Source organism: Procambarus clarkii, chromosome 3 (assembly GCF_040958095.1).
Source record: "Procambarus clarkii isolate CNS0578487 chromosome 3, FALCON_Pclarkii_2.0, whole genome shotgun sequence".
NCBI classification, from domain to species: domain Eukaryota; kingdom Metazoa; phylum Arthropoda; class Malacostraca; order Decapoda; family Cambaridae; genus Procambarus; species Procambarus clarkii.
In genome coordinates this window covers 18,325,093-18,349,157 of record NC_091152.1, presented here as the reverse complement: position 1 = coordinate 18,349,157, position 24,065 = coordinate 18,325,093, and the positions used below count along the sequence as shown (strand labels likewise).

The 24,065-nt window shown below is 45.6% G+C and overlaps 1 protein-coding gene across 1 annotated transcript in view; it reads right to left on the bottom strand.

Moving 5' to 3' along the window:
* LOC123760886 (uncharacterized) overlaps positions 1-24,065 on the bottom strand; it is a 119,341-nt gene that overhangs the window by 44,647 nt on the left and 50,629 nt on the right. Inside the window, 5 exon segments of the mRNA XM_069329673.1 lie at positions 1,722-1,852; positions 8,152-8,325; positions 14,261-14,325; positions 21,869-22,016; positions 23,615-23,730. Coding sequence (XP_069185774.1) covers positions 1,722-1,852; positions 8,152-8,325; positions 14,261-14,325; positions 21,869-22,016; positions 23,615-23,730 — 634 coding nt within the window.

Genomic DNA, 24,065 nt, shown 5'->3' with positions numbered 1-24,065 from the left:
CTAAAATACTTCAAACGACTTCTCATGTTCCTTTACAAAATAAACATGTGGAAAATTATTCACTTACACGATTTAGTGACCAGGATTCTGATAATAGCAGGATTGTGGTGAGAATTAGCACTGTGAGAGGAGTAGTATTGTTGGTAAGGGAGGGAGATAGTGTTGTATGCTGGCATGTGGTAACATGTTATTATCTGGAACCACCATAGCAGCTTAGTGCGTTCCTTATGATGAACACAAATATAGATACTTATATATATAACGTGTGTATAGAGTGTAATAACAGCAAAATGAGTTTGTTGGGAGGAACCATTTTAGTGAGGGAGTGGGTGAGGCTGTCGTCTGCTACCTGTTGTGTGACTTGTCAATGCAGTGGCCACTATGTTGTTTGGACACCATACCAGCTTAGTTGTACAGTTATGGTGAATAAAACATGTAGATACTTATATATAATGTGTGTATATATAAAGTGTAATAACACCACAAACAATATGGTTGTGGGAGGAATGTTAGTGTATTTGGCCTTGAACAAGTGAGGGAGGCTGAGTGTGTGTGGCGCGACCTCTCTTATTGCCTTACTTCATCATAAGTACTAGCTTAGTTGTACAGTTATGGTGAACAAGTGAGGGAGGCTGAGTGTGTGTGGCGCGACCTCTCTTATTGCCTTACTTCATCATAAGTACTAGCTTAGTTGTACAGTTATGGTGAACAAGTGAGGGAGGCTGAGTGTGTGTGGCGCGACCTCTCTTATTGCCTTACCTCATCATAAGTACTAGCTTAGTTGTACAGTTATGGTGAATGAAACATGTAGATACTTATATATAACATGTGTAGTGGGAGGTGGAATGTTGGTCAGTGGGTGTTGAAGGTGGGAGGGAGTCAGCCAGCAGACTGCTGTATCGTGGCCACTCTTGTTGTTTTAGTCTCAGTATACCAACTTAGTGGTTCGTTATGGTGAACACACATGTTGATAGGTATGTACAATATTCGTATATAGTGTAATAACAGCAAAAACACTGATTGATTATAGAATATAATATACATGTCACATATATGAGCCCCATAGTTTTGAGGATAGCGATATTCCATACGGTGAACTATATAAATTTCACAAATTACACACTTTTGAATGATATTACAGCAAAAACCAGAGAAGAAACGAATGAAAACATCAAAATAATTGTGAAACATTATATTCGCGGCAACTGCCATCCCAAAGGGTGGCGGGGTTGACTGACCCCCCCAGCACTCCATCGCTCAGCGCCGATAATTTGCTCAACTTCCCAGCTCCATCACATTAAAGTATGTCACATACAATATTTTTTTTTAGTTTCCTGTGATCAGAGACCACATTTTAACAATATCAGAGGAGAAAATAATTTTTTGCAAAGAATTTATTTGCTGCACACCATGGGGTTTGTCATATTTTAATGCATAGCAGTGCAGTGGTTAAAGAGTTCCTCAAGGACCTGCAAAGTGGGGTCAGAAATTAAGCAACTGTCCCCGATTGACACACATTCGCAGTGTTAACAAATGTCAAGAAGTTCAAGCAGGGAGCTTCATCTATGTTGTGATGAGGAATGATGTTGCATCCTTATCTCAAAATTACTTTAAAACATATGCTAAAACAAATCAATAATGATCTTTAAATCTATCTAGCTTTTTAAAATTCATCTTTAGTACTTATTTTGCAATTGTATTATTTCTAAAAGGCTTCTCACCAGGCAGCTTTAATATAGGATCCCTGCACACATGCCATAATGCCATCAATGTAAGTTGTTTTAAGTTTATTAAGGAGGCGATGATGCAGCACAAGTTCTGGCAGAGGATGGAAACCCACCAGACGACCCAACTGAGAACACAAGCAAAATTTGTGAGAGTAATTTTAACTAGAAACAGTAAATATAAAGAAATTATTATAGTCCTAAGAAAATTTATATTACTTTTTTTTTAACTAGAGTGAAGTATGAGATACTGTAACCTCCAATGCAAGTACAATATGCAATATATAAAATTTTTAGGTCAAAACTTTTAAACAAAACTGTCATCTGGCTGTGTATGAAAAAACAAAATACGAGTCTAAAAAATTCATGAGCTGAATAAAATGAATGCCGTTTTCTGGTGGGCCCTCGGTAGCACCCCAGAGTTTATGCACTCCTATAGCCAATCAGTAAGAATTAAATCAAGCCTCTGAGGCTCATGCTGGCCTGCCAGATGCCACGACCACACAATCGAGAGTAAATACACACAGAAATCACAATAGCATGATACATCAAATCAACAAATCTACAAGGGCTGTGATGAGGGTTTGAACCTACATTTGGGATGATCTCAGATGCGTCTTAGTCGATTGCGCCACGATTGCCAGTTTGCTTAATTCCCAATTTGTGTCTCAGAGAGGCTGCGGGATCCGCGTGAGGGCAGTAGCACTCCTGGTTGCAATTCTTTTGACCATGTAGTGGCGCAATCGACTAAGGCGTGTCTGGGATCATCCCGGACGTAGGTTCGAACCCTCATGATGGCCCTTGTGTGTATATTGTCAGCTTTCTGGCTGATGCAATATTTGCTTTGTTATGCTCCCTAAACGTTAGGTCGTCAGACATCATTATTCCCAAATCCTTTACATGTTGCTTTCCTACTACTGTATGGGCAGATTTGATTGTGTTTCGCATTATGTTTAAGGCCCCTCCAGAAGCCTGGCATCTGTCTTCGCCAGAAAAAAAGGAACAGGCTGCAACCAAACAAAATGGCCACCAGGACCAAAACAACAAAATCCCCAGTGCCGGAGTAGAGCATCAAGCTTACCAACCCGACCACCAGAGGAGAACGCAATCCAAAATAAACCAGCATTAAATGTAATGAAATGCCATTTTCTGGGTGAGCTCCGGAGGCTCGCTAGAGTATATCAGGCTAATGTATGTTATATTAGACCGGGACATTAGCTAAGGAGTTTAGACCTACCAGGGACCAGCGCCAGAACCTGGCACCTTCAGAGAGGTTTCAGGGAGCAATGGCCCTGGAAAATCCCCTTGTGGTTGGGGTTTTCCTCATCTGCCATCGACCGGGGTTAATCACCCAGAAAGGTAGGCATAACAAAACAAACCCCACATGGTAAAAAACTAAAACAGAAAACTGAACAGAGAGGTAGAAACTCTACAATCCCAAGGAAACAAGCAAACATCACACTTGGGGAAAGACTGCCCAACGCCACCGGAGGCCGTGTGACACAATCCGAAATGCCCACGAATCGTGGGACCAGGCGCGGGCAAACAGAGTCGGCTTCCCCTCCATCGAGTCAGACCACTGCACAGAACAAGCATCTCGCTGATCAGATGAAGACAGCACCAGGGCACCACCGCTGATCCAGCTGCTGACACCATGGGCTTATATCCTGACCCAATGCAGCCTGAGCCATGACCTGACCCTTCTGAGAAGGCTTAGACCGACACCCTTTGACATTCAACCAGTCAGAAAAAGGACGGGAACTAGACTATCCCTCCGACAAAAACTGAGTGACAATCCTCGGTAAAGAGCAAAGGACAAAATGAGAAACCTTAAAAGAAAGCCAGGGGCCCATGCTGAATCCAAAGAAACAGCCAGCCCAGCTTGCCTAAATGTGAGATGGGATGTAAAGAAAATTAAAACTGCTTCCCAGAGGATCTGTGCATACAGATTCAGAAGACAATCAATGCCTAAGCAGCCAAAACAAAGACCCTGACAAAAGGATCCCCAACTAAGCAACCCCACATCCTCCAAAAGCCAATCCAAAGACAGCTCCAGAAGGCTGAAGAAACGCACAACAGAGGCCAAGTGCGTATGAGTATGAAAGTCCTCAGCCACTAAGGCACCCCGAAAGAAAGGGAACCCGAGGGTGCAACTGCCCAGACCCATGCCATGGGGAAGGGCAGGAGAAAAAAGGCCGTCATTGAGGAGCTTATGAGAACCCCCCAAAACACCTGATACTCAGAGGACACCACCAACCACTCAAGCATGCGGGAATGACAAAGTTGCATCAAGCCTCAAGCAAAAATAACATGCAGTCCATTAGCCAGAATGACTCTGGAACCTCGTAACTCACCCAAAAAATGGAAGAAGATCCAAACTCAAAAGAGGCCGGAACATCACCGAGGTGTAAACCGAGTCAGAAGGTAAGCACCGAGGGCCTCAAGAACCTCTGAAGGGGAAATATAAGAGGTAGGAAACCTATGGAAATGTGAATCTGGGGAGCCCAAAGGAGCCCAGAAATGAACCCCTAGGGAAAGCCCACTCAATTCAAAATCAATGGGAAGGGGGATACAAAAACCCCATATCCAACAAAAGCAGACACAGTGCAGAGGACACAAGAGCCCATGTGGAGGTTAAATAGAGTTCAAGAGCTTTAAACAGAATCCCCCCCGAGCCCCAGGAACAGTCAGCAAAAGCCCTGGAGGCAGAGCTCTTATCCACCAACCTGTCCTCTTACAAAGATCATCCCATTTTGATTGTATGCATTGCATAAGGTCAAAAATTGTTGCACAATACTTGAAAATAGAAGTGGCTCGCGAAAGTGACAGAGTCCGTTTTCTGTTTTGGGTTTGGGTCCTCTGATAGGTTAGGACAAGACACTTTAATTCGACCATATTCTTGATGTTGGGAAACCTTAGGACGACGGGCTACATCCCTCCCCCCCCCCCCCCTGCACGGAAAGACGAAGCAGAGCCCAAGAAAAGACCTCTGAAAAGAGGGAGTCTCTCAACTGCTTTTGCATCGGAATCAGAAGAGGCATCCTTCGGAGCTGGAAAAACTTCTACCCAACTAAGAAGGAAGAGGGGGCGCAGACAGAACCAGAGCAAAAACGACCAACACCCCACCCCCCAAGGCCCAAACACCAAGCGGAGCAGATCCAGAGCATCCAACCAGGCACACTCACACGGTAAATGGATCTAGATGAAGTAAGTGCTTAGAGCAAATTGTGACAAATGGAATTGACTGTGAATAAATGTCACGTTATGGAATGTGGAATCGGAGAAAATAGACCACACACAACTTACAAATTATGTGGAAAGGTATTCAAGAACTCTAATAAAGAATGGGATTTATAGATGGATTTGGATAGTAAACTGTCACCAGAGGAACACAAAGAACATTGTGCGAGGAACGTATGCATCACTTTCCATCTTCAGACTTGCTTTTAACTACATGGATGGTGACACACTAAAGCAACTGTTCATGATTTGTTTTTAGACCAAAATTGGAGTATACAGTAGTTGTATGATGGCCATATTTCAAGAAGCACATTAATAAACTGGAAAAGGTGCAAAGGCATGTCACAAAATAGCTTCCAGAACTGAAAAACATGAGTGAGGTGAGGATACAGGCACTCTAGCCAACTATGCCAAAGTTAGAAAATATAAGAGAGGGATGGGTGATATGATCACCACTTACATAATAACAACAGGAATTGACCAAATTGACTGAAATTCAATTGATTCAAGAAATTCAAATTGACAAATTGAATTCCTGAAACCAGCAACTTCAAGAACAAGAGGACACAAATTCAAGCTAAGGAAACAAAGGTATCGAAAAAATATTTGAAAGTATTTTTTTTTTTTGCAAACAGTAGTAGACGGATGGAACAAGCTAAGTTGGTAGAGGCCAACACTGACAGCAGTTTCAATGTGTTATATAGCAAAAAGTACTGGGAAGACGGGACACCACAAGCATAGCTCTCATCCTGTAACTACACTTAGGTAATTACAAATAGGTAATTACAACCTAGGATGATGCAACACACTATGCTGATGCAACATAACTGCTGCTTGATACCTCGGAATATCCTTCGAGGAAAGGGTGTTGAGTACATGAGGTGGAACAAGTACCACATGACTCAGAGTTGTAGTTGTCACCAACCCAACAAGTAGCATGTTAGAGGCAGAATGAATGAGCATCACCAGGTGGCACAGGTGACTAACAACCCTCAAAGTCGCACAAGGAGAGAGCTAGCTCGGAAGAGGTACCCAAGTACAACCGAGTCCCCTGGGGTATAAGGGAGCTAACCACTGCAGGGTATGTGCCCTGCAAGAAGCCCAGGCATTGAGGTCAATAAGCATATCTGCACATCCCGCATTTTGGCGAACCAGAGTTCGTCATGTTGGAAGAGTAAATCCGGTCTGGAAAGAGTACATCCTAACTGGAGATTTGCCAAATCAAGGGTCCACTGTACAAAGATTTCTGCACACCAGATCGGTAACTGGAGATTGACAGATCACTTGTGTTTTTCAAAGGACATCTTGCCTTCAAGCAGTACACCCTATCCAAATGCCACAGATTTAGACTGAAATTCTTGAACTCTGTGATTATGAAACAGGACTGGTCACCTACATTATTTTATATTCCAGTACCAACATAAGCATTCCAAATATAAATCATCACAGTTTCTTGGGCAGTGTGATAACTGATGGCACCACTGCTGAAAATGGGCCACATTTTATAAATAGATAACTATTATTCATTGCTTTAGTCAGGGCAACAAATTCTATAGAGTGCCAGATTCTGGTCCTGGCTCCTGAGAGGCTAGAGTGGGTCTCAAGAGGCCTGGTGCCATTCACATGGGCACAGCAATCTCAGCGCACTAGCATCGGCAAACTACTGGGGAAGCCCTTCAACAAACTTAAAATTAGCAACTGAGCCAATATTGTCTTCACTTTAAGTTTATCTCTGAAAGTTTTATACAGAGCACCACTTGGTTTCCGAACATTAGTTATCCGAAAGATCTAGTTTCCCGATTGGGGCTGAAAGTCACTCTACACGAACCAAGTTCAGGTAGGAAGAGGTCCGTCAAGCGTCGCGCCAGCCCGGGGTGGTGGGTGGATGGGAGATGGTCCAGTTTGCCCACTGACCATGACGGGTGCCACCACTCTAGAATGCCTTTTACCCTGTGACTTCACAGATTCCCAGCCTATTGTTCCTATTATTATGATATGTCACGAGGCTGGAGTGTTCATTCTGTGATTTTGTTTTACATATCTGCACAATCAAGGAACATCTGTGCACCATGTTGGCTCCAAATGCACGCATTGCATCAGTGATGGCGGCCGGCCGGACGGCTGGCTGGCTCACTCCGATTACCCTAACACACTCAACTCCATTAGCCAGATTTGTTTCTTAAATTCTGGATGTACATCATCATATATATATATATTTGGTTAGAGATTTAGTTTAGTAATATTATTAGGATAATAAAAAGTTATAGAAATACTTGTTTCATGAATGCTTTATTGTATTAGATGGAGATTTTCTGGTTGGCAATCTACTAAGCTAGCCACTTTGGAGGGAGTAACGGAGACCAGCAGCAGTGAGGGTGTACATAGTTGTACTTGTGGGGTTGAGCTCTGGCTCTTTGTTCCCACCTCTCCTGAGGGAGAAGTGGATCAGAACTTCTCTTATTGGTGAGTGCAAACAAAATACTGTCACATTTTTGCTATGAACCTGTCGATTATTTCCCTTAGATTTGTTTTTTATTTTAATTTTTGTTTATTATATTTTTCTCTCAATTTTCCTCCATTTCTCGTTTACGAACTTACACGATAACCGACGGGTCTCGTCCCCAAGGGTTTCAGAAACCAGGTGGTGCTCTGTATCTAATTTGTCTGGGATTTCTCTCTCTTATATATTAAAGTATTATTTTTCTATAAAGTATTATCATATATTAAAGTATTATTTTAACGGTTCAGTAATAGTATATGAGAAAAGCATCTTCAATGAATGGGCAACTTATTACTGCTCCCGTATATCAATTCAGTAAAAAACTAAAAACTAATTCCTTATGACTTTACTGTATTTGTTTTAAATACAGAAGCTAATACTGTATTCTAATATTGCTAGGATTCAAAAAGATTTTCTGTCATGGAACGAACGTGTATAGATCATGTGATGAATGTATGGCTGGTATAACTATTATTATTAGTCTTTTATAGAAAAAAATTAAAAGTATCATGTAAAATTATCCAAAGAATTTTATGTTGCCACTCCACTATTCATAATTCAAAAATTACAATAAAATATGCAATACTTCAAAGGTCTTCCTGTACCCATGCAACTTCATTATTTATTATTTTTCAACTAATCCAATTGCTTTTTCTAAGTAAAAAAGTAAGAGAACAATTGACTCACTGCAACTTCACTTGTACTCTTCTGTCCAGCAGCAGTACGAGGGACCACCACTTTGTTCTTAATGTCCAGCTTCAGCTCCTGGTATAGGACAGTCCTCAGCTGAGCATGGGAGGTCACGTTAAACACCGAGCCCGAGACTTGGTGGCAACGCTTCTCAACCTCTTGAATTTTAAGCTGTTTTAAAAAAAGTTTGCTTTAACTACTTGTGGAATCATAACATAAAATAAATTTATTGCCTATTTCACAGCAATTTGACACAAGCAGTATGTAACACTAATGAGGGAGCTGAAGGGTGGCTTCTGGACGCTAGCTCAGTGAGGCTGCTCCATAATAGCACTGGAGATCTGTAATCAGGATGATAAACTGATAATCATAAATGCCTACAGTCCACCAGCAAGCAATACACGGACAAAGGAGGACCTGAATGACAAATGAGAGGGTTTCATAACAATCATGAGAGAGATTATAGTAAGGGAAGATAAAGACAGATCACAATTGTTGATACTTGGAGACTTCAACTTGAAATCCATAGATTAATAAGCCTACGAAGCAAGGACAGAGATCTTTTGGACTGACGTTAGTAAGCCTCATCCTAGAAACATTCATATATCAACACGTTAAATTACCAACGACAATAAGAGAAGATGTTCCTTAAATGATATTCCTTGATATACATCTGATATTCACCATAAAAGAAGGAGATATTTGATATTCAGTACCTTCCTCCCTTGGGTAAGAGTGATCATGACCTTTTGGAAATATGCAATGCACATAATCTAGAAGAGAATGAGGAAAATGAAACAGTTGAAAAACTTGATTTCAGTAGAGGACACTATGGGCAGACAGACACTATTAGGCAGACACGACTATCACAAGCAAGGAAAATAAACCTAAACAGGGAGATTGAAGAAATGGAACAAACATTGAAGCGATCATACGAGTCTGAGGAAATGGAATTGGAACAGAAAGCTATACAAGAGATGAAGAAAAATCCAAAATATTTTTTCATATATGCAAAATCAAGCTTAGTAAGAACTAAGTAAGTTCTTTAATGAATTTGATTGCAAAGAAATGCTGTTAGGCAAGGAAGTAAATGAGATATATGCCAAGTTTTGTGCAATATATGATGAAGGAATAAAAATATTTATACCCAAAATAAAAATAAAAAGCAGCGTTGAATATAATGAAACACCATTTTCTGGGCGAGCCTCACAGGCTCCCTAGGGCCATCCGAACTGATGTGTGCTATATTAGTTTGGGGTCATCAGTCACAAGAGTTCTTATGCCTATCAGGGACCACAAGCCAGAACCTGGCCCCCTTAGAGAGGCACATGGAGCAATAGCCTATGAGCTCTTTACATTTGAAGTATGACATAATTGTCAACAAGTGGGAAAGGACCCACAATAGGTAGGCGAATCAAAACTGACCACTGTCTGATTACCCTGTGTAATCTACATCCCAAAAGATCAAAATAACTTCCCTAGAGAGAAACTAAACAAGCAACCATTCATGCGACTACCACTTGTGCTCGTTAACTGGGGAGGGGGAGCCGGCACCCCACAACTCCAGTTCTTGAACGACGAAAAACCACCACCCAAAGGAAGGAAGGGCATCAGGGAGCCTTCAAGGCTCACCCTGAAAATGGCATTCATTACATTTAATGCTGGTTTTCTGTGGGGAGTCCTGTCAGCTCCCTGAAGCTAAGTGCCCAGAGATAAGTAAAAGGAGGGACTTATCCAGGAGGTGGCAGTACCACAGGTCTCAAGAAGTCACATCCATCAGACCCACGCGTCCCCGTGGAGATTCCCAGGGTCCTGAGACGGAAATCACGCTCAAGGAAGCCCAGGCAGGGTACTGCAAACTGGCACCCATGTCTACCAAACAACCTTCTAAGAACTGAACCCCCGGGGACGCGTACACTCACGGGGACCTAGCAGGGGGAACCACCGGAAGAAGGAAGAGTACTCAGTACACAAGGGGGAAACAACCAACGCAGACCCCCTCACCAGGCAGGCAGATAAAAAGTAAACGAAAACTCCGCAAGAGGACAGCTTACCTAGGCGGAACAGAGCCGGCCACTACGATTGGTGAAACAAGTTGCGCAGTACCCTGTGCCTCTACCAGTGCAAACTGCCCCTTACCCTAAGGCAAACAAGGGAGACAGAACACCCTAGCACAGAAAGGGCGGCCGAAAACCAAGCAGTAAACGGCCTAGCAGAGGCAGAACCCAAGGAACTTGTCGAAGGTGGCTCCAAGCTTCAAGAGCAGTATTTACAGGGCACCTAGGGAAGGAAACCCTAGGCGCGCATACAGCCCGAGTACTGGAGAATCACTCGTGGCTCATGCACTACCTAGCAGACAGTCACCACACACTAGGTACAGGGCTGAAACAACCACCGGAGCCGGAGCACACGATCTTCGCCTCTAGCATCAGCCTTAAAACTGAAGGGTGGATAGCCAGCACGGGGTCTGGGGCTCCCCCTTCCCCCTCCCGGGGAGGAGGGAGCTGCGGAGACAGCGGCACAGCAACGTGTGATGTCATGCTTGTTTGCTTGTTTCTTTTGGGGAGTTCTATCCACTTACTCGGCTTTTGGTAGCAATTTTCACCAGAATAGGCGTTTGTTTTGAGACGCTTACCTTTCTGGGTGCCTTTCCCAGCCGATGGCAGACATAGAATACTTCCAACCACACGGAGGTTTCTATAGGCCATTGCTCCCCTTGCCTCATTTGAGAGGGGCCAGGTTCTGGCTCGTGGTCCCCAGTAGGTCCATAGAACTCCATACACATGACTGATGCCAAAAGTCTGACATTAGCATATCATCCAGGAAAGCTCCGGGGAGCCGATGGGGCTCCCCCAGAAATACACATGAAAGCTTGCGGAACGGAGCGGAAGCCACATCCATCCTGAATGCAAGCTAGAACAGCTCTGCCAACGCCATGTAATAAGAAGTGACAGTATTAGGCATGAGATGCCGATCCAGAATTAGCCTAGAGAAAAAGAACAAAACAACTCAGTCCAAAATTGATAAAAAGCTTTGAAGAGAGAGAAAGAGATGGAAAGATCGACAAGAAACTTCATACTGTTGCCGAGAAGAAGACCACAGGTGGGACACAATCAAAGAAGCCACCTGATCACCATATATATAGTGATATATATATGGTGGTGATATATATCACCATATATATGGTGATACACACACGTTAGAAAATACCAAACACTTAGTGCAGAGCAGTAAGGCGCACCAGGAACAATGCGCCTTACTGGCCAGTGAGGAACCTCACTCGCCTGATCTGCAGGAGGAGGCAGAGTCAAAGAAAAACGTCTGGGTTCAGACACTGAGCAAGCAGTACCTGAAACCAAGGCTGGGCCGGCCACCATGGAGCCAGGTGAATCACCATCCCCCCAATAGGAATCCAAGCAAGCTAGGACTTGCAGAAACAGCTGGACCAAGAAAAAGAGGTACTGGAACCCCCACCTCGACCAGTCCTGCCGAAAAAGCATCTACCGCTTCGGCCTTGTAGTCGGAGGATGGCACCACGTACAAGAGGAGAAACCGAGACTACGCCGACGCGATGAGGTTCACCTCTGGGCACTTGTACGTCCAGCAAAACCAAAGGAAAGAGGCGGCATCAATGGTCCGCTTTGTGGAAAGAGGAATGAAATGCGACAGTTATCTGCCAGAACGTTGGACACTCCCTGAATGTGAACAGCGCAAAGAACTAAACCCCAAGGACTAAGCAGAAGAGCCACCCGAAGCAATCAGCCCCAAAGAGCCATAAACCAAAGGAATCCCCTGCAGTTGAGACAATGAAGCACGAGGGGAGAAGTCTGAATGAAGCCGGATCACCGAGCCCCAAGGAATCCGAATCCACCGTAGTGCCTGTCACACCGCCATAAACTCTCACACCATGCTGTGAGTCCAACACAAGGCCAGCCTCCAATGACCTCAAAAACAGCCTTGTTTTCGTGCTGTTCACGTCCTGGTTAGTTTTCATACCTTACTCGGCATCGTGTGCTTCGTTCTGCCCTGCTGGGGCTGCTTTCGCCACTCCTGTAGGATGCGGTGTCCCTGTTTTTCGCTTTGTGTTTTGGCTCACAGTCCTCGCTTCCTCGTTGGCCTCGGACTTTGCCCTGGCTTTTAATTTTTTGTCGCAATTTTGTCCTTGCTGTTTGCGGCATCTGTGGTTTGGCATTTTTCTGCTGGCGGCTTCTAGTTGTCATTTGTTGTCGGACTTGTTGGTCCTTCTGGGGACCCGGGGGATTCCTCCCGGATTGAGAGTCTCTGCTCGCCAGGGTTGGTTCTTTCCCAGCTTGCCGGGTTTGGGTTCCTGGTTTCCTGGCTTACCCTGCCAGTTGACGTGTTCCTGATCCCGCCTCTTCCTCTGCTCGATTGGTCCATTGTGGGGCTGGTTCGATTCTGCCTCGAGTCTCGCCATCTGTTGGTGTTCAGGTGGCATCATTGATGGTGTCCCACCTGCGTGCTTCATCTTGGTGGCGGTGTGGATTTTTTTGGCAGCCCTTTCTTTTTTCTTTTTGTCCCTTCATAGGTTTGCTGCATTTTGTTGGCGTGGTTTTATCCTTCTCTTGTGGAGGTTCTGGGCCGTCATCTTGCCACATACTGTCACTTTGTTTCGTGCTGCGCTGGCAGAGCCACTCCGGATAGCTTCGGTTTTGATATTCCCTCTGCACCAATTCACAAGCTGTCGCTGGCGTGGTTCACCTCCGGCCTGCTCTTGGGCCACTTGAGTCGATCTGGTTCTTGGCTTAGGTGCTCTCTTCTCTTCGCCTCAGTTTGTTGTGGCCCCTTCAGTTCTGGATTGTTTTCCGAAGATCTTTTCTTGTTGGCCTTGGCCTCTGGGGGTCAGGTCGGGTGCTTCATGCTCTACTCCAGCATATGGGTTTCTGCTCTTTTGGTCCTCATGATAAGTTTGTTCGCTTGCAGCCATCTCTTTCTGGCAAAGACTGATTCGGCTGTTTTCCGGAGAAGTCCTTGGGTTGCTGACGCTTGGTTGGTCAGGCCGGGGGTGCATCATGTGTTGTGTTTGGTTGCGGTTCCTGGCAGTATGGGTTCGAGTCACTTCTGGGGTGTGTGTTTCCAGTTGCATATAGTCCTGGGACCATTCAGGCTTGTTCGCATTTGTGTTCCTCACGGTTGCCCCAAAGAATGAGGTGATTTGATAAAATACTATGCCCAAGATTACCATCCGAGTGCTGGTGGGGAAGTGGTTCAAATAGCTTCGGCTATCACCTCATGTCCAGTCATGATGGTCAAGTGGATTAAGGCGTCCTGTACATACCAGTTGCGTTGCTCCTGGCAGTATGGGTTCGAGTCACTTCTGGGGTGAGTTTTCAGTTATTTATTGATATATATATATATACACACAAGAAGGTACATTGGGATTGTGAGGATACATAATATAGTAATTACAATATTTTAAAGCCACTAGTACCTAGAACTATCTAGAACTAATCCTCAAATTATGCTACAATGTACCTGTTAAGAATTCTCAAATTTTACTGTAAAATACTTATTAATTAATTGTCTTACAACGAATCTGTTAACATTCTTCAAATTTTTCTACAAATTATCTCCTTAAAATTGTCTATTAGTTTAAGAACCTGCCCGATATGCTATGCATGTTAGTGGCTTTTCAAGAATGTAAAAACATCAATCCTATGTACTCTCATAAACCAAAGGACCTTGTTGTACATATATAAATAAATATATAAATAAATAAAAATAATACCATCTTCTTTAGGTTATCTTTAGAGGATTTCGGGGCTTTAGTGTCCCCGCAGCCCGGTCCTCGACCAGGCCTCCACCCCCAGGAAGCAGCCCGTGACAGCTGACTAACACCCAGGTACCTATTTTACTGCTAGGTAACAGGGGCATAGGGTGAAAGAAACTCTGCCCATTGCTTCTCGCCGGCGCCTGGGATCGAACCCAGGACCACAGGATCACAAGTCCAGCGTGCTGTCCCTCTCGGCCGACCCTCCGACCATGACTCAGTCAGATTAATTAATGAGTGACAATACATTACCGAGATGTTACTATTACATGTAGCTCTTTATGTATTTCCATAATATTAGAATAAGCCATTTCCTACCTTGAGCATATGTCCCCTCTGCTTCAATACCTCCTTGTCCACTCTAATGCCTCGAAGTTCCATTACTAAGTCATGCAAGGATATAAAGATGTGCACAGTATGTCAGTAAACATGCAAAAGTACATTTAAAAGATCACCAAAAGCAACAAATTAAACCTTCAAGTGAAATATTACAAAATATTAAGCAAAAATTTGCAATAGAAATAAGAAGTTACACAACAACCAACCTGCAACATTCATCAATATTCCCCACAACAGCCATAGAAAGATGTGCTAAAAAACTAAATACAAAATATATAGGAACCAAGTTGCTGATAAACTACACAAAACCTTTTGCCTGTACCGTAACTAAAGTAGAAAGGTGAAGTTGTCAGATACTTAAAGTGGGCAGCAAAACATTCCAAAAGAACAGAATTCCTGGAATTTGGTCCATTATGAGTAACATGACCAGGAAAATTGGGCCCTTTTCCAGGCAGGATCAAAATGGGAACTGATGGTCCCTTTTTAAAGAAATTCCAGATGATCTAATAGCCATCTGTTCTTTTTCTGAGGAAGTCCCTCTGTGACTCCCTGAGGCTATCTCCCTGAGACTACTCCATATAAATGGATCACATCAGATGTGGGAGACTTGTTTTGCTTCAACATCCATACACACTGCATATGTGATACCATTACTTGAATATGCAGCTCCAGCATGGAACCCACACCTTGTGAAGAATAAATAGAAACTTGAGAAAGTTCAGAAGTTTATACCTGGATGGGTTCTGGGAGTTGTCCTACTCTCCAAGCCTATCCTGAGCCTTGCTTTATTTGCAAGAGCTTGGTCCAACAGGCTGTTGGTTGGAACGGCCCGCAGGCCCACATATCCTCCATAGTCTGGTTGGTCCGGCACTTCTTTAAGAAATCTATCCACTTTTCTCTTGAAGACATCCACTTTTGTTTCGGCAATATTTCTTATACTCGCTGGGAGGATGTTGAACAACCGTGGACCTCCGAGATTCGCCACTAGAATAATACCAAAATTGAGAGGCCTCAGCTATGAGGACAGGTTGAGAGAACGTTGTACGTGCCTCACAACCTTAGAGGATAGAAGAAACGGGGGACATAACTACATACAAGATTTTGAGGGATAAAGTGGATAAAGGAAGCCTTTATCCACTTTATTTAAATAAAATATAGAGTAGGACAAGGAAGCGGGACACATGTAATTGAGTCAAAGAGATGTAAGGGTGTTTTCATTCCCTGAATGGGTAGTAGGCAATTGGAATGCACAGAAGAAATTTTCCAATTTTCCCCTTTGGCTCATAATATCTTTTCTGTGGAGAGCCTCTCCAGCTCCCTGGAGCTCACCGGACTGATATGCAAGTATTAGACCGTGACAACAGTCCTTCGAATGGAATTCTAATACCTACTGGGCACCACGAGCCAGAACATGGCCCCCCTCAGAGAGGCACAACGAGCAATGGCCTATAGAAACTCCCATGTGGTTGGAAGCATTCTCTATCTGCCATTGACCAAGTTAGGCACCCCTCAGAATGGTAGGTGTCCCAAAACATACCCCAAGTGGTAAATCATTGCTACCGAAAGCCAAACTGCTAAGCAGAACTCCCCAATCTGAAAACAAGCACGACATCACATCCGCCACTGCGTTGCCTGTCTGTGCAACGCGGTGGCCCCTTCCCCTTCCCCCCCCTTCCCAGGAGGGAGAAGGGGAAGGGGCCTAGACCCTCTTACCCTTTTCACCCTCACATGTTCTCTGCACTGGCTATCCAACCACAGTTCTGAGGCTATTGTGTTAGGTGGTAGTCGTTCGACTCTGGCTCCTGACTCTGTGCAGTGCTGTACCTTTGGGGCGTTGTTCTGCTGTGTGGTGGTGTGTGACCCAGGAGTAATTCATGGAGTACTGGGGCTGCATGTGCCTAGGGCCACCTTCCCTAGGTGCCCTGTAAATACTGTCCTAGCGGCTTGGAGTTGCCTTCCACAAGTAGTTCGGGATCTACCTCCATAGGGATCTTTTGCTGCTCGGCAATTGTCCCCCTTGGGGTCAGCTGGGGTTTTCATAGCCACTGTTTGGCGTTGGGTAGGTGGGGGTTATATAACTGGTACCATTACTTGAGCCTCTGCAAGATATTGTATAGCATCTCTTCCATAATACACAGCGGCCGGTTCTGTTCCTCCTGGGAACATTGTGCTTTTGCAGGGGGTTTCTTTTTCTTTTGATTGTTTTGCCTGGTGGAAGTCTGCCCCTCAGTCGTTGTCCACCCACTATTATTCTGGCGGTCCCCCTGCGAGGCCCCTGTGATTATACGTGTCGCAGGGGGTTCGGCTTTAGTTGCTTTATCGGAAGTTTGGGCCGGTTAGTGGTACTTTGCCTGGAATTCCCTTAGCAGTCATCCTAAAGGCCCTGGAAAACTCCATTGGGGCTCTTTGAACCCCATGAACGCATCCTCGGGGTTCCACCTCGCCGAGTGCGAGTTAGAAGGTTGCCACGTCCCTTTCTCTGAAGATGACAATCACTGTTTTTCCTGCGCCATGCTGCCTATTGGATCAGTGACACCTTGACCCAGAGCCCTGCGAGTGTTCTTTGCTGGTGCTCCAATTCACCCAGTTGCCCAGAACCCCAGACCTGGGGTTCAGGTCTCTGAGTTGAGGTGGCCCTTGGTGCCAGGTTCTGTGCCTCCTCCGGTTCAGTCTGGATTAGGCCGGCATTGTGCTCGCTATGCTTGTATGTCAGTTTCTGGGAAGGGGGGCCCCTTTTCCTGGTAGCCCCATTGACAGGGTGCTGGGGAAAGGGGGTGGGAGGGGGTGGCTGGCTCTGTTTGCCCATGCCTGGTCCAGAGTTTTGTGGGTGTTTCAGGTCATCTCCTCCAGCCTGTGGTGGCGTTGGGTGGCTCCTCCTTCTTCAGGATGTTTGGGGCTTATGGGGCTGGTCTCTTCCACCTGCGTATCATCTAGTCATTTTAGAGTTGGTGCGTTTGGGGTATGAGGGTCTGGTGCGCCACCAGAGGTATGGGGTCGTTTTGACCCCATACCTCTGGTGGGTCCCACCTGTTCCAGTACCAGAATGGGTCTGTTCAGTTCCGCGGTTCATTCTGGATGTGTCCCGTCTGAACCGCTAAATTTCTTGCCCCTCCTTTTTGGAGGACAAGGCAATCCCATGTCTGGCTCTTTTTTTGGAGCCAGGGTGTTGGATGGTGTCCCTGGCCTCAGGGATGCATTTTGGTACATTCGTCTTTCTCCGGGGGTTCAGGGACTGATTGGTTTTCATTGTAGGACGACTGGCTTTACACTTTTGTTGCCTTCCTTTTGGTTTGGCTCTAGCACCTCATGTATGCCGAGTTTTACCCAGTTTGTGGTGGCCTGTCTCAGTCTGCTAGGGGTTTGGGTTTGGCCTATACCTCGACGACTGGTTGGTGAGGGCTTCCAGCCGGTCTGCTTGCCAGAGGGGTGGATCTTTCCCAGCTCGCCGGGTTCCGGTTCCTGGTGTACCGGGGGTAGTCCCATCTGGTTCCTTCTCTAGTTTGGACCTGGCTGGGTCTTGTGTGGAGCTCTCGGACCGCTTCCTTGTCTCTCCCTCTGGAGTTGCTGCTGCAACTGCTGTCCTGCTTTCGGCTGTTCTGGAAAGGGGGGGGAGGGGGGTTTCCAGGTCACTCAGCTGTGCGGGAGTTTGCACTTTGCCGTGCTTGTTACCCGCCAGGTCAGATCTGACTTCAGCAGTTGTTCTGGTTCCTTTGAGGCCATTCCATCCGCAGCTCTTGCGGTCGCTGGGTTCGGCCGCCAGGAGTCTTGCATTGGTTGCTGCGTCGCCAGCTTCCTCTTCAGGTTTTTCGGGGTTCAGTATCTTGGTGGCTCCCCGTGCCCACACTCGATGTGTTCACGGACATGTATTCATCTAATAGTATTCACCAAGTTGTGCTTGCGGGGGGTTGAGCCCTGCTCCTTTGGCACGCCTCTCAACTGTCAATCAACTGTCACTAATTTTTTTTTCACATACACACACACACACACACAGGAAGCAACCCATAACAGCTGTCTAACTCCCAGGTACCTATTTACTGCTAGGAAACAAGGGCATCAGGGTTAAAGAAACTTTTCCACTTTTTTTTCCCGGCGGCGGCAGGAATCAAACTCCGGACCACAGGATTAAGTATCCAGGGTGCTGTTCATTTAGGCACCGGCGCCCCAAATGCGTTGTTTCTCGGCAGTGCCCAAAAGGCCTGCTGGGGGCGGTGGGGTCCGTCCGTATTCTTGGACTTGCCGCACTGTGAGGGGGGTTCGCAGTGGTTTGCCTTTCATTTTGGAGGGTTTGAGTTGCTCGGTGCTCTTCCATCCGGTTCTATTTGTACTGCTCCCCGGTGGATCATTGCCTGAACCGTGGGGGTTCTCTTCTGTCCTTGCCTCTTTGGAGCTGGTTGCTGGTTTTTGCTCTTCTCCGGCGCAGAGGTTTTTTCCACCTTTTCTGGCGACAGTTGGGTGGCTGCTTTCCGGAGGGGTCCTTGGGCTGTTGATGGTTGGTTGGTTCAGCCACGGGTGCATCACGTGTTGTGTCCGGTTGTGGCTTTTTGCCGTTACTAGCGAGCCATGGCCTTGGTGTCTAGGGATGCGAATTGGGTTGTCCCGGTTTTCCTTCTTCCCTGTTCCTGGGCTCGGGTCTCCCAGATCGTCCACGAGGTTATTCGGTTCAGCCAGCCTGAAGTCTATCCTCATGCCCATGATGTTTGCGCATTTGCTGTTTCAGCTGCAGCTTTTTGGTGCTTTGTCTTGGGCTGACATTCAGGCATGGGGATTTGGAGGTTGACCAGGGTCCTGGCCTCCCGTTCCCTCGTTTCTGTTCCTGGCCCTAGTCGGGTGTGGATCACTTTTGGTCGCTGGTTACAGTCCGTTGTCTCGACTTCGAGTTGAGACGTGAGTGGCAGCTACCACCCAGGTCCATCTCTCGTTTACTTGTCTTTGGTTAGGTAGCTCCGGGGAGCCGGAAAGGCTCTCCACTGAAAACCAGCGTTGAATGTAATGAAATGCCTTTTTCTGAGCGAGTCCTAGAGGCTTCCTGGCAACCCTTCCTATCCCCGGTCAATAGTTTCGCATTTTTGACAATTCAGCCTCAGAACTGAGGTTGGATAGTCAGCATGGAGGGTCTGGGGACCCCCAATTCCCCTACCAGGGAGGGGGGGGATCTGTGCAGATAGGCGGTGCAACGGAGGATGTGACATCATGCTTGTTTGCTTGTTTTCAAATTGGGGAGTTCTGCTTAGCATTTCAGCTTTCGGTAGCAATGTTTTACCAGTTGATGTCTGTTTTGGGATGCCTACCTTTCTGGGTGCCTGACCTGGTCATGGCAGACAGACTGCTTTCAACTACATGGGAGTGTCTATAGGCCATTGCTCCTCATGCCTCTCTGAGGGGGGGGGGGCCAGGTTCTGGCTAGTGGTCTCTGGTAGGAATTAGAGCTCCATTTGAAGGACTGTTGCCACGGTCTAATACTTGTATATCAGCCCGGTAAACTCTGGGAGCCTCAAAGACTCTCCAAGAAAATAGCATTTCATTACATTCAACGCTGGTTCTTTCTCACAGCTGTATTTTTTTTGCCTCTCATCTCCGGTTGTAGGGTTGGGGGAGCTTCAGGCTCATCTTCAGAGGTGAGAGGTTTTGTTCCTTTAGTCCTGGTGGACAGTTTGTTCATTTGAAGCCTTCTCCTTTTTCTAGCAAAGACCGAGTTGGCTAGCTTTCGGAGAGGCCCGTTATTGACTGATGCTTGGTTGGTCTAGCCTGGGATGAATCACTTGTGTCCAATCACAGCTCTTGGTCACTACTTGCAGGTCACAGATTCACCTCAACAGACACCTTGGTGGTTGAACCTGCTTCCTTTGTCCCTTGTTCCAAGGCTCATATTTCCCAGGTCATTTGCAGGGTCAATAAATCTAGCCAGCTTGTGGTCTACCCTCGGGCCCATGATTTTCACATGACTGCCGAGTTGGCAGCAGCCCTCTCCAACATGTCATGGGATGACATTTGGGCACGAGAGTTTTGGCCCTTACAGGTCCTGGCAGCCACGTACTGTATTTCGTTAATGTTCCTTTGTACCAGCTGATCATGTGAAGCTTTGGGCCAGGGTTCTCTTCTTTGTCCTTGTGCATGCCCTATCTCCTCCCGGGTAAATCCCTTTTTGTTCTCTGTGGTTAATTAGTTTTGAGGCGCTAATCCAGCATTGTATGTAGTGAAACATCTCTTTCTAGACGAGTCCCAGTGGCTCCCTGACTCACTCCCTCCCTACCAGGTTTGTGCTTCGTGAGCGGGATGTTCTTCAGCTCCAGAACTCTCACTCCCTCCCTACCAGGTTTGTGCTTCGTGAGCGGGATGTTCTTCAGCTCCAGAACTCTCACTCCCTCCCTACCAGGTTTGTGCTTCGTGAGCGGGATGTTCTTCAGCTCCAGAACTCTCACTCCCTCCCTACCAGGTTTGTGCTTCGTGAGCGGGATGTTCTTCAGCTCCAGAACTCTCACTCCCTCCCTACCAGGTTTGTGCTTCGTGAGCGGGATGTTCTTCAGCTCCAGAACTGGCAAGGAAGAAGGCTAGGTACTCGCCTAGTTGTGCTTGCGGGAGTTGAGTTTGGCTCTTTGGTCAGGCTCTTTTGGCTCTGTGTGGAAGCCAAGGTGCTTTTTTAATGTTTCTCTTGTTCTGTTTGAATCATTTGCAGAGCTGATTGGCAGTCCCAAGGCTTCAGCCTTTGTTAACCATCCAGTTGTCTGTAAAGCTTCACTGACATTCTGGATGCTTTCTCAGTGTGGTGGCAAATTTTCACTCACTTTCCGAGCCTCTGAAGTTGAGGCCTTGTTTTGGCTCTGGTCCGCTGTAGGCCAAACAGAATTCCTGCATCTGATGTGACCCACCTGCATGGAACAATCTCACCGAGATAGCTTCAGGGAGACACTGGGGCTCATCCCGAAAGAGGCATTTCACTACATTCAATGCTGGATTTTTTAATTTTGAAAAACCAAAAGAGGACTATGTGTTAAGGTGTTTTATTGACACATACAAACTGTATTTTTCAATTTAAAACAAGAATAAATTATGCACCAAATAGTTATTTAGATCAAGGCAAAAGAGATCATAGCTCAATCACAGCCATTTTGAAATGCTAGTCATCTTGAATGGAAAACTGAAGCACAAGTTTTTATATTTTTTCCTTGTTTCATAATACTATATTAACTTTGTATTATATGTATTATTTGGAATTTAATGTTAATCTATTAAAATTATATATACCGTAAATGATTTCCAAGTCATAGTGCCTTTCTTCCAAAAGGACCGTGAAAGGGAACCGTCAGTTCTTTTGGGTGAATTGATGCCTACCTTTGTAAATACCAAACATTCCTTATAATATTAGGAAATAACCAGGGTTGCTACCACATTACTGGAATATTAATAGTCATGTTCAGTTGCTCCGCCAAATCTTTTACAAAATTCAAATTTACAGTGCGAGTAATTTAACTCTATATTTACAGTGTAAAGACTTAAAAAGATGGTTGGCCATGCAGCTAGAGTAGTAACTATTGCAATAAAATGATAGTACAAAATGTGATATTGTCAACAGTTCCCCCAACATCTCACCAGCAAGAGTGGGAACAATCCTCATCTCCAAGTGAAGGAAAATGGTCCAAAGTTGACTCTGGCACAGTTTAGTATGCAGGACCTGTGTGATGCTACTTAGGGCCTCTAAATCACCGTGCAACACATCATCCTGGTGGCCAGCACACATCTAAAACATAATTAAATACTGTGAACTACATAGTAATAAAGCACATTTAATAGAAACAAATTAATAAAGACACTAATATAAATAAAGACCTTGTTGAAGTAGGGTTTTAAGGTCAATATTTTGTAAACAAATTGGGTGGGTCTTAACTCAGTTTAGCTCTGTTACTTCCAGGACTTAGCTAATCACACCAGGGCCCCCATTACCCATTATTGTCTAAAGTGAGACAGAACCAGAATCTGGCTCACTCTATGAAGCAAGTGCAACTTTGTGATCAGATACAGACCACCTGCAAAAAAAAAAAAAAAATCGTTAAATGTAATCAAACTCCAGTTTCTGGGTGAGACCCAGAGGCTTCTCGGAGCTAACTGGGCTGATATAAATATATTAGACCCTGGCATCAGTCAATGCACATAGACTTCTAAGCCTACCAGGGCCCACAAGCCAGAACCTGGCCATCTCAGAGGCACGAGGAACAATGCCAATTGAAACCCCCGTGTGGTTGGAAGCATTCTGTCTGTCATTGACTGGGTCTGGCATGCAAGTGCCCCAAAACAAACCCATATTCTGGTTAAAATATTGCTACTAAAAGCTGAACTAGTGGACAGAATTCCCCCATGAAAACGAGCATGACATCACCATGTCACTGCGCTGCTGTCTCCACAGCTCCCACCCTCCCAGGGAGGGAGAAGGGGGAGCCCCAGACCCCAACACCCAAGTTCCGAGGCTGGATGTCAAAAAACCAGCGTTGAATGTAATGAAACACCATTTTCTGGGTGGGCCCCTGAGGCTCCCTGGAGCTTATCGGGCTAATGTATGTTATGTTAGACCGGGACATTAGCTATGGAGTTCAGACCTACCAGGGACCAGCGCCAGAACCTGGCCCCTTCAGAGAGGTTTCAGGGAGCAATGGCCCTGGAAAACCCCATTATGGTTGGGGGTTTTCCTTATCTGCCATTGACTGGGGTCAGGCACCCAGAAAGGTAGGCGTAACAAAACAAACCCCACATGGCAAAAAACTACAACAAAAAAAACGAACAGAGAGGTAGAAACTCCCTACAATCCCAAGGAAACAATCAAACAATCAATTTACTACCGCGCCGGTCGTCTCCGCAGCCCTTCCCTCCACGGGAGGAGGGCTCCCGGATCTCACCGTGCTGGCTGCCTTCAGATCGGAAACTTGGCTTCAACCAAAGCGAAAAAACCCTGCCAACCGGATGGGACGGAGGGTAGCCAGGGAGCCTCCAGGGCTCACCCAGAAAATGGTGTTTCATTACATTCAACGCTGGTTTTCTGTGGGGAGCCCTGGAGGCTCCCTGGAGCTACATACCCAAAGAGAAGGAAACTGGATTATTTCTAGCATAGTTTAGACATGTGGTATGAGTGGGTAAGGCTGGTTATAAATAAGAACTGCCTCCCATCAACCCCACAGTTTCTGCAATTTCATCTATTCTTATGCACTTTTACTACACATATTATGGACTTTAAACTTAACTGAACTTGGCCCAACCCTAAAATTAATTCAATATGATTTTATGACAATACTCAAAATAAATCATAGCTTTAGCTATTTGCATAATTACCCTTCTTGGTCAGTATACCTTAGGCAGAGAAGTCTGAAGAGAGAGAACTGTCTGCATGAATGTAATCGGGGGATGATCAGGGTTGAGCAGCCAGCCCCCAACTTTAGGGTCCAGTAACACCCAGGAACCAACAACTGCAAATAAAATATAAAACCAGGATTGAATGTAATGAAACACCATTTTCTGGGTGAGACCCGCAGGCTTCCCGGAGCTATCCCGGGGTGATGTGTATATATTAGACCGTGGCAACAGTCAATCGAAGGAGCTCTAGGCCTACCGAGGACCAGAGCCAGAACCTGGCCCCCCTCAAGATAGGCACGAGGAGCAATGGCCTAAAGACACCTCTGTGTAATTGTACACGGGGGTGTCTTTAGTAGCGGGAGTGTAGACACTCGCGCTACTTTCTCTGATGTTAATGAGGTAATCCTTTCCTTTAAAACTAAGTCAAGCGCCCTTGATGAGATACAAT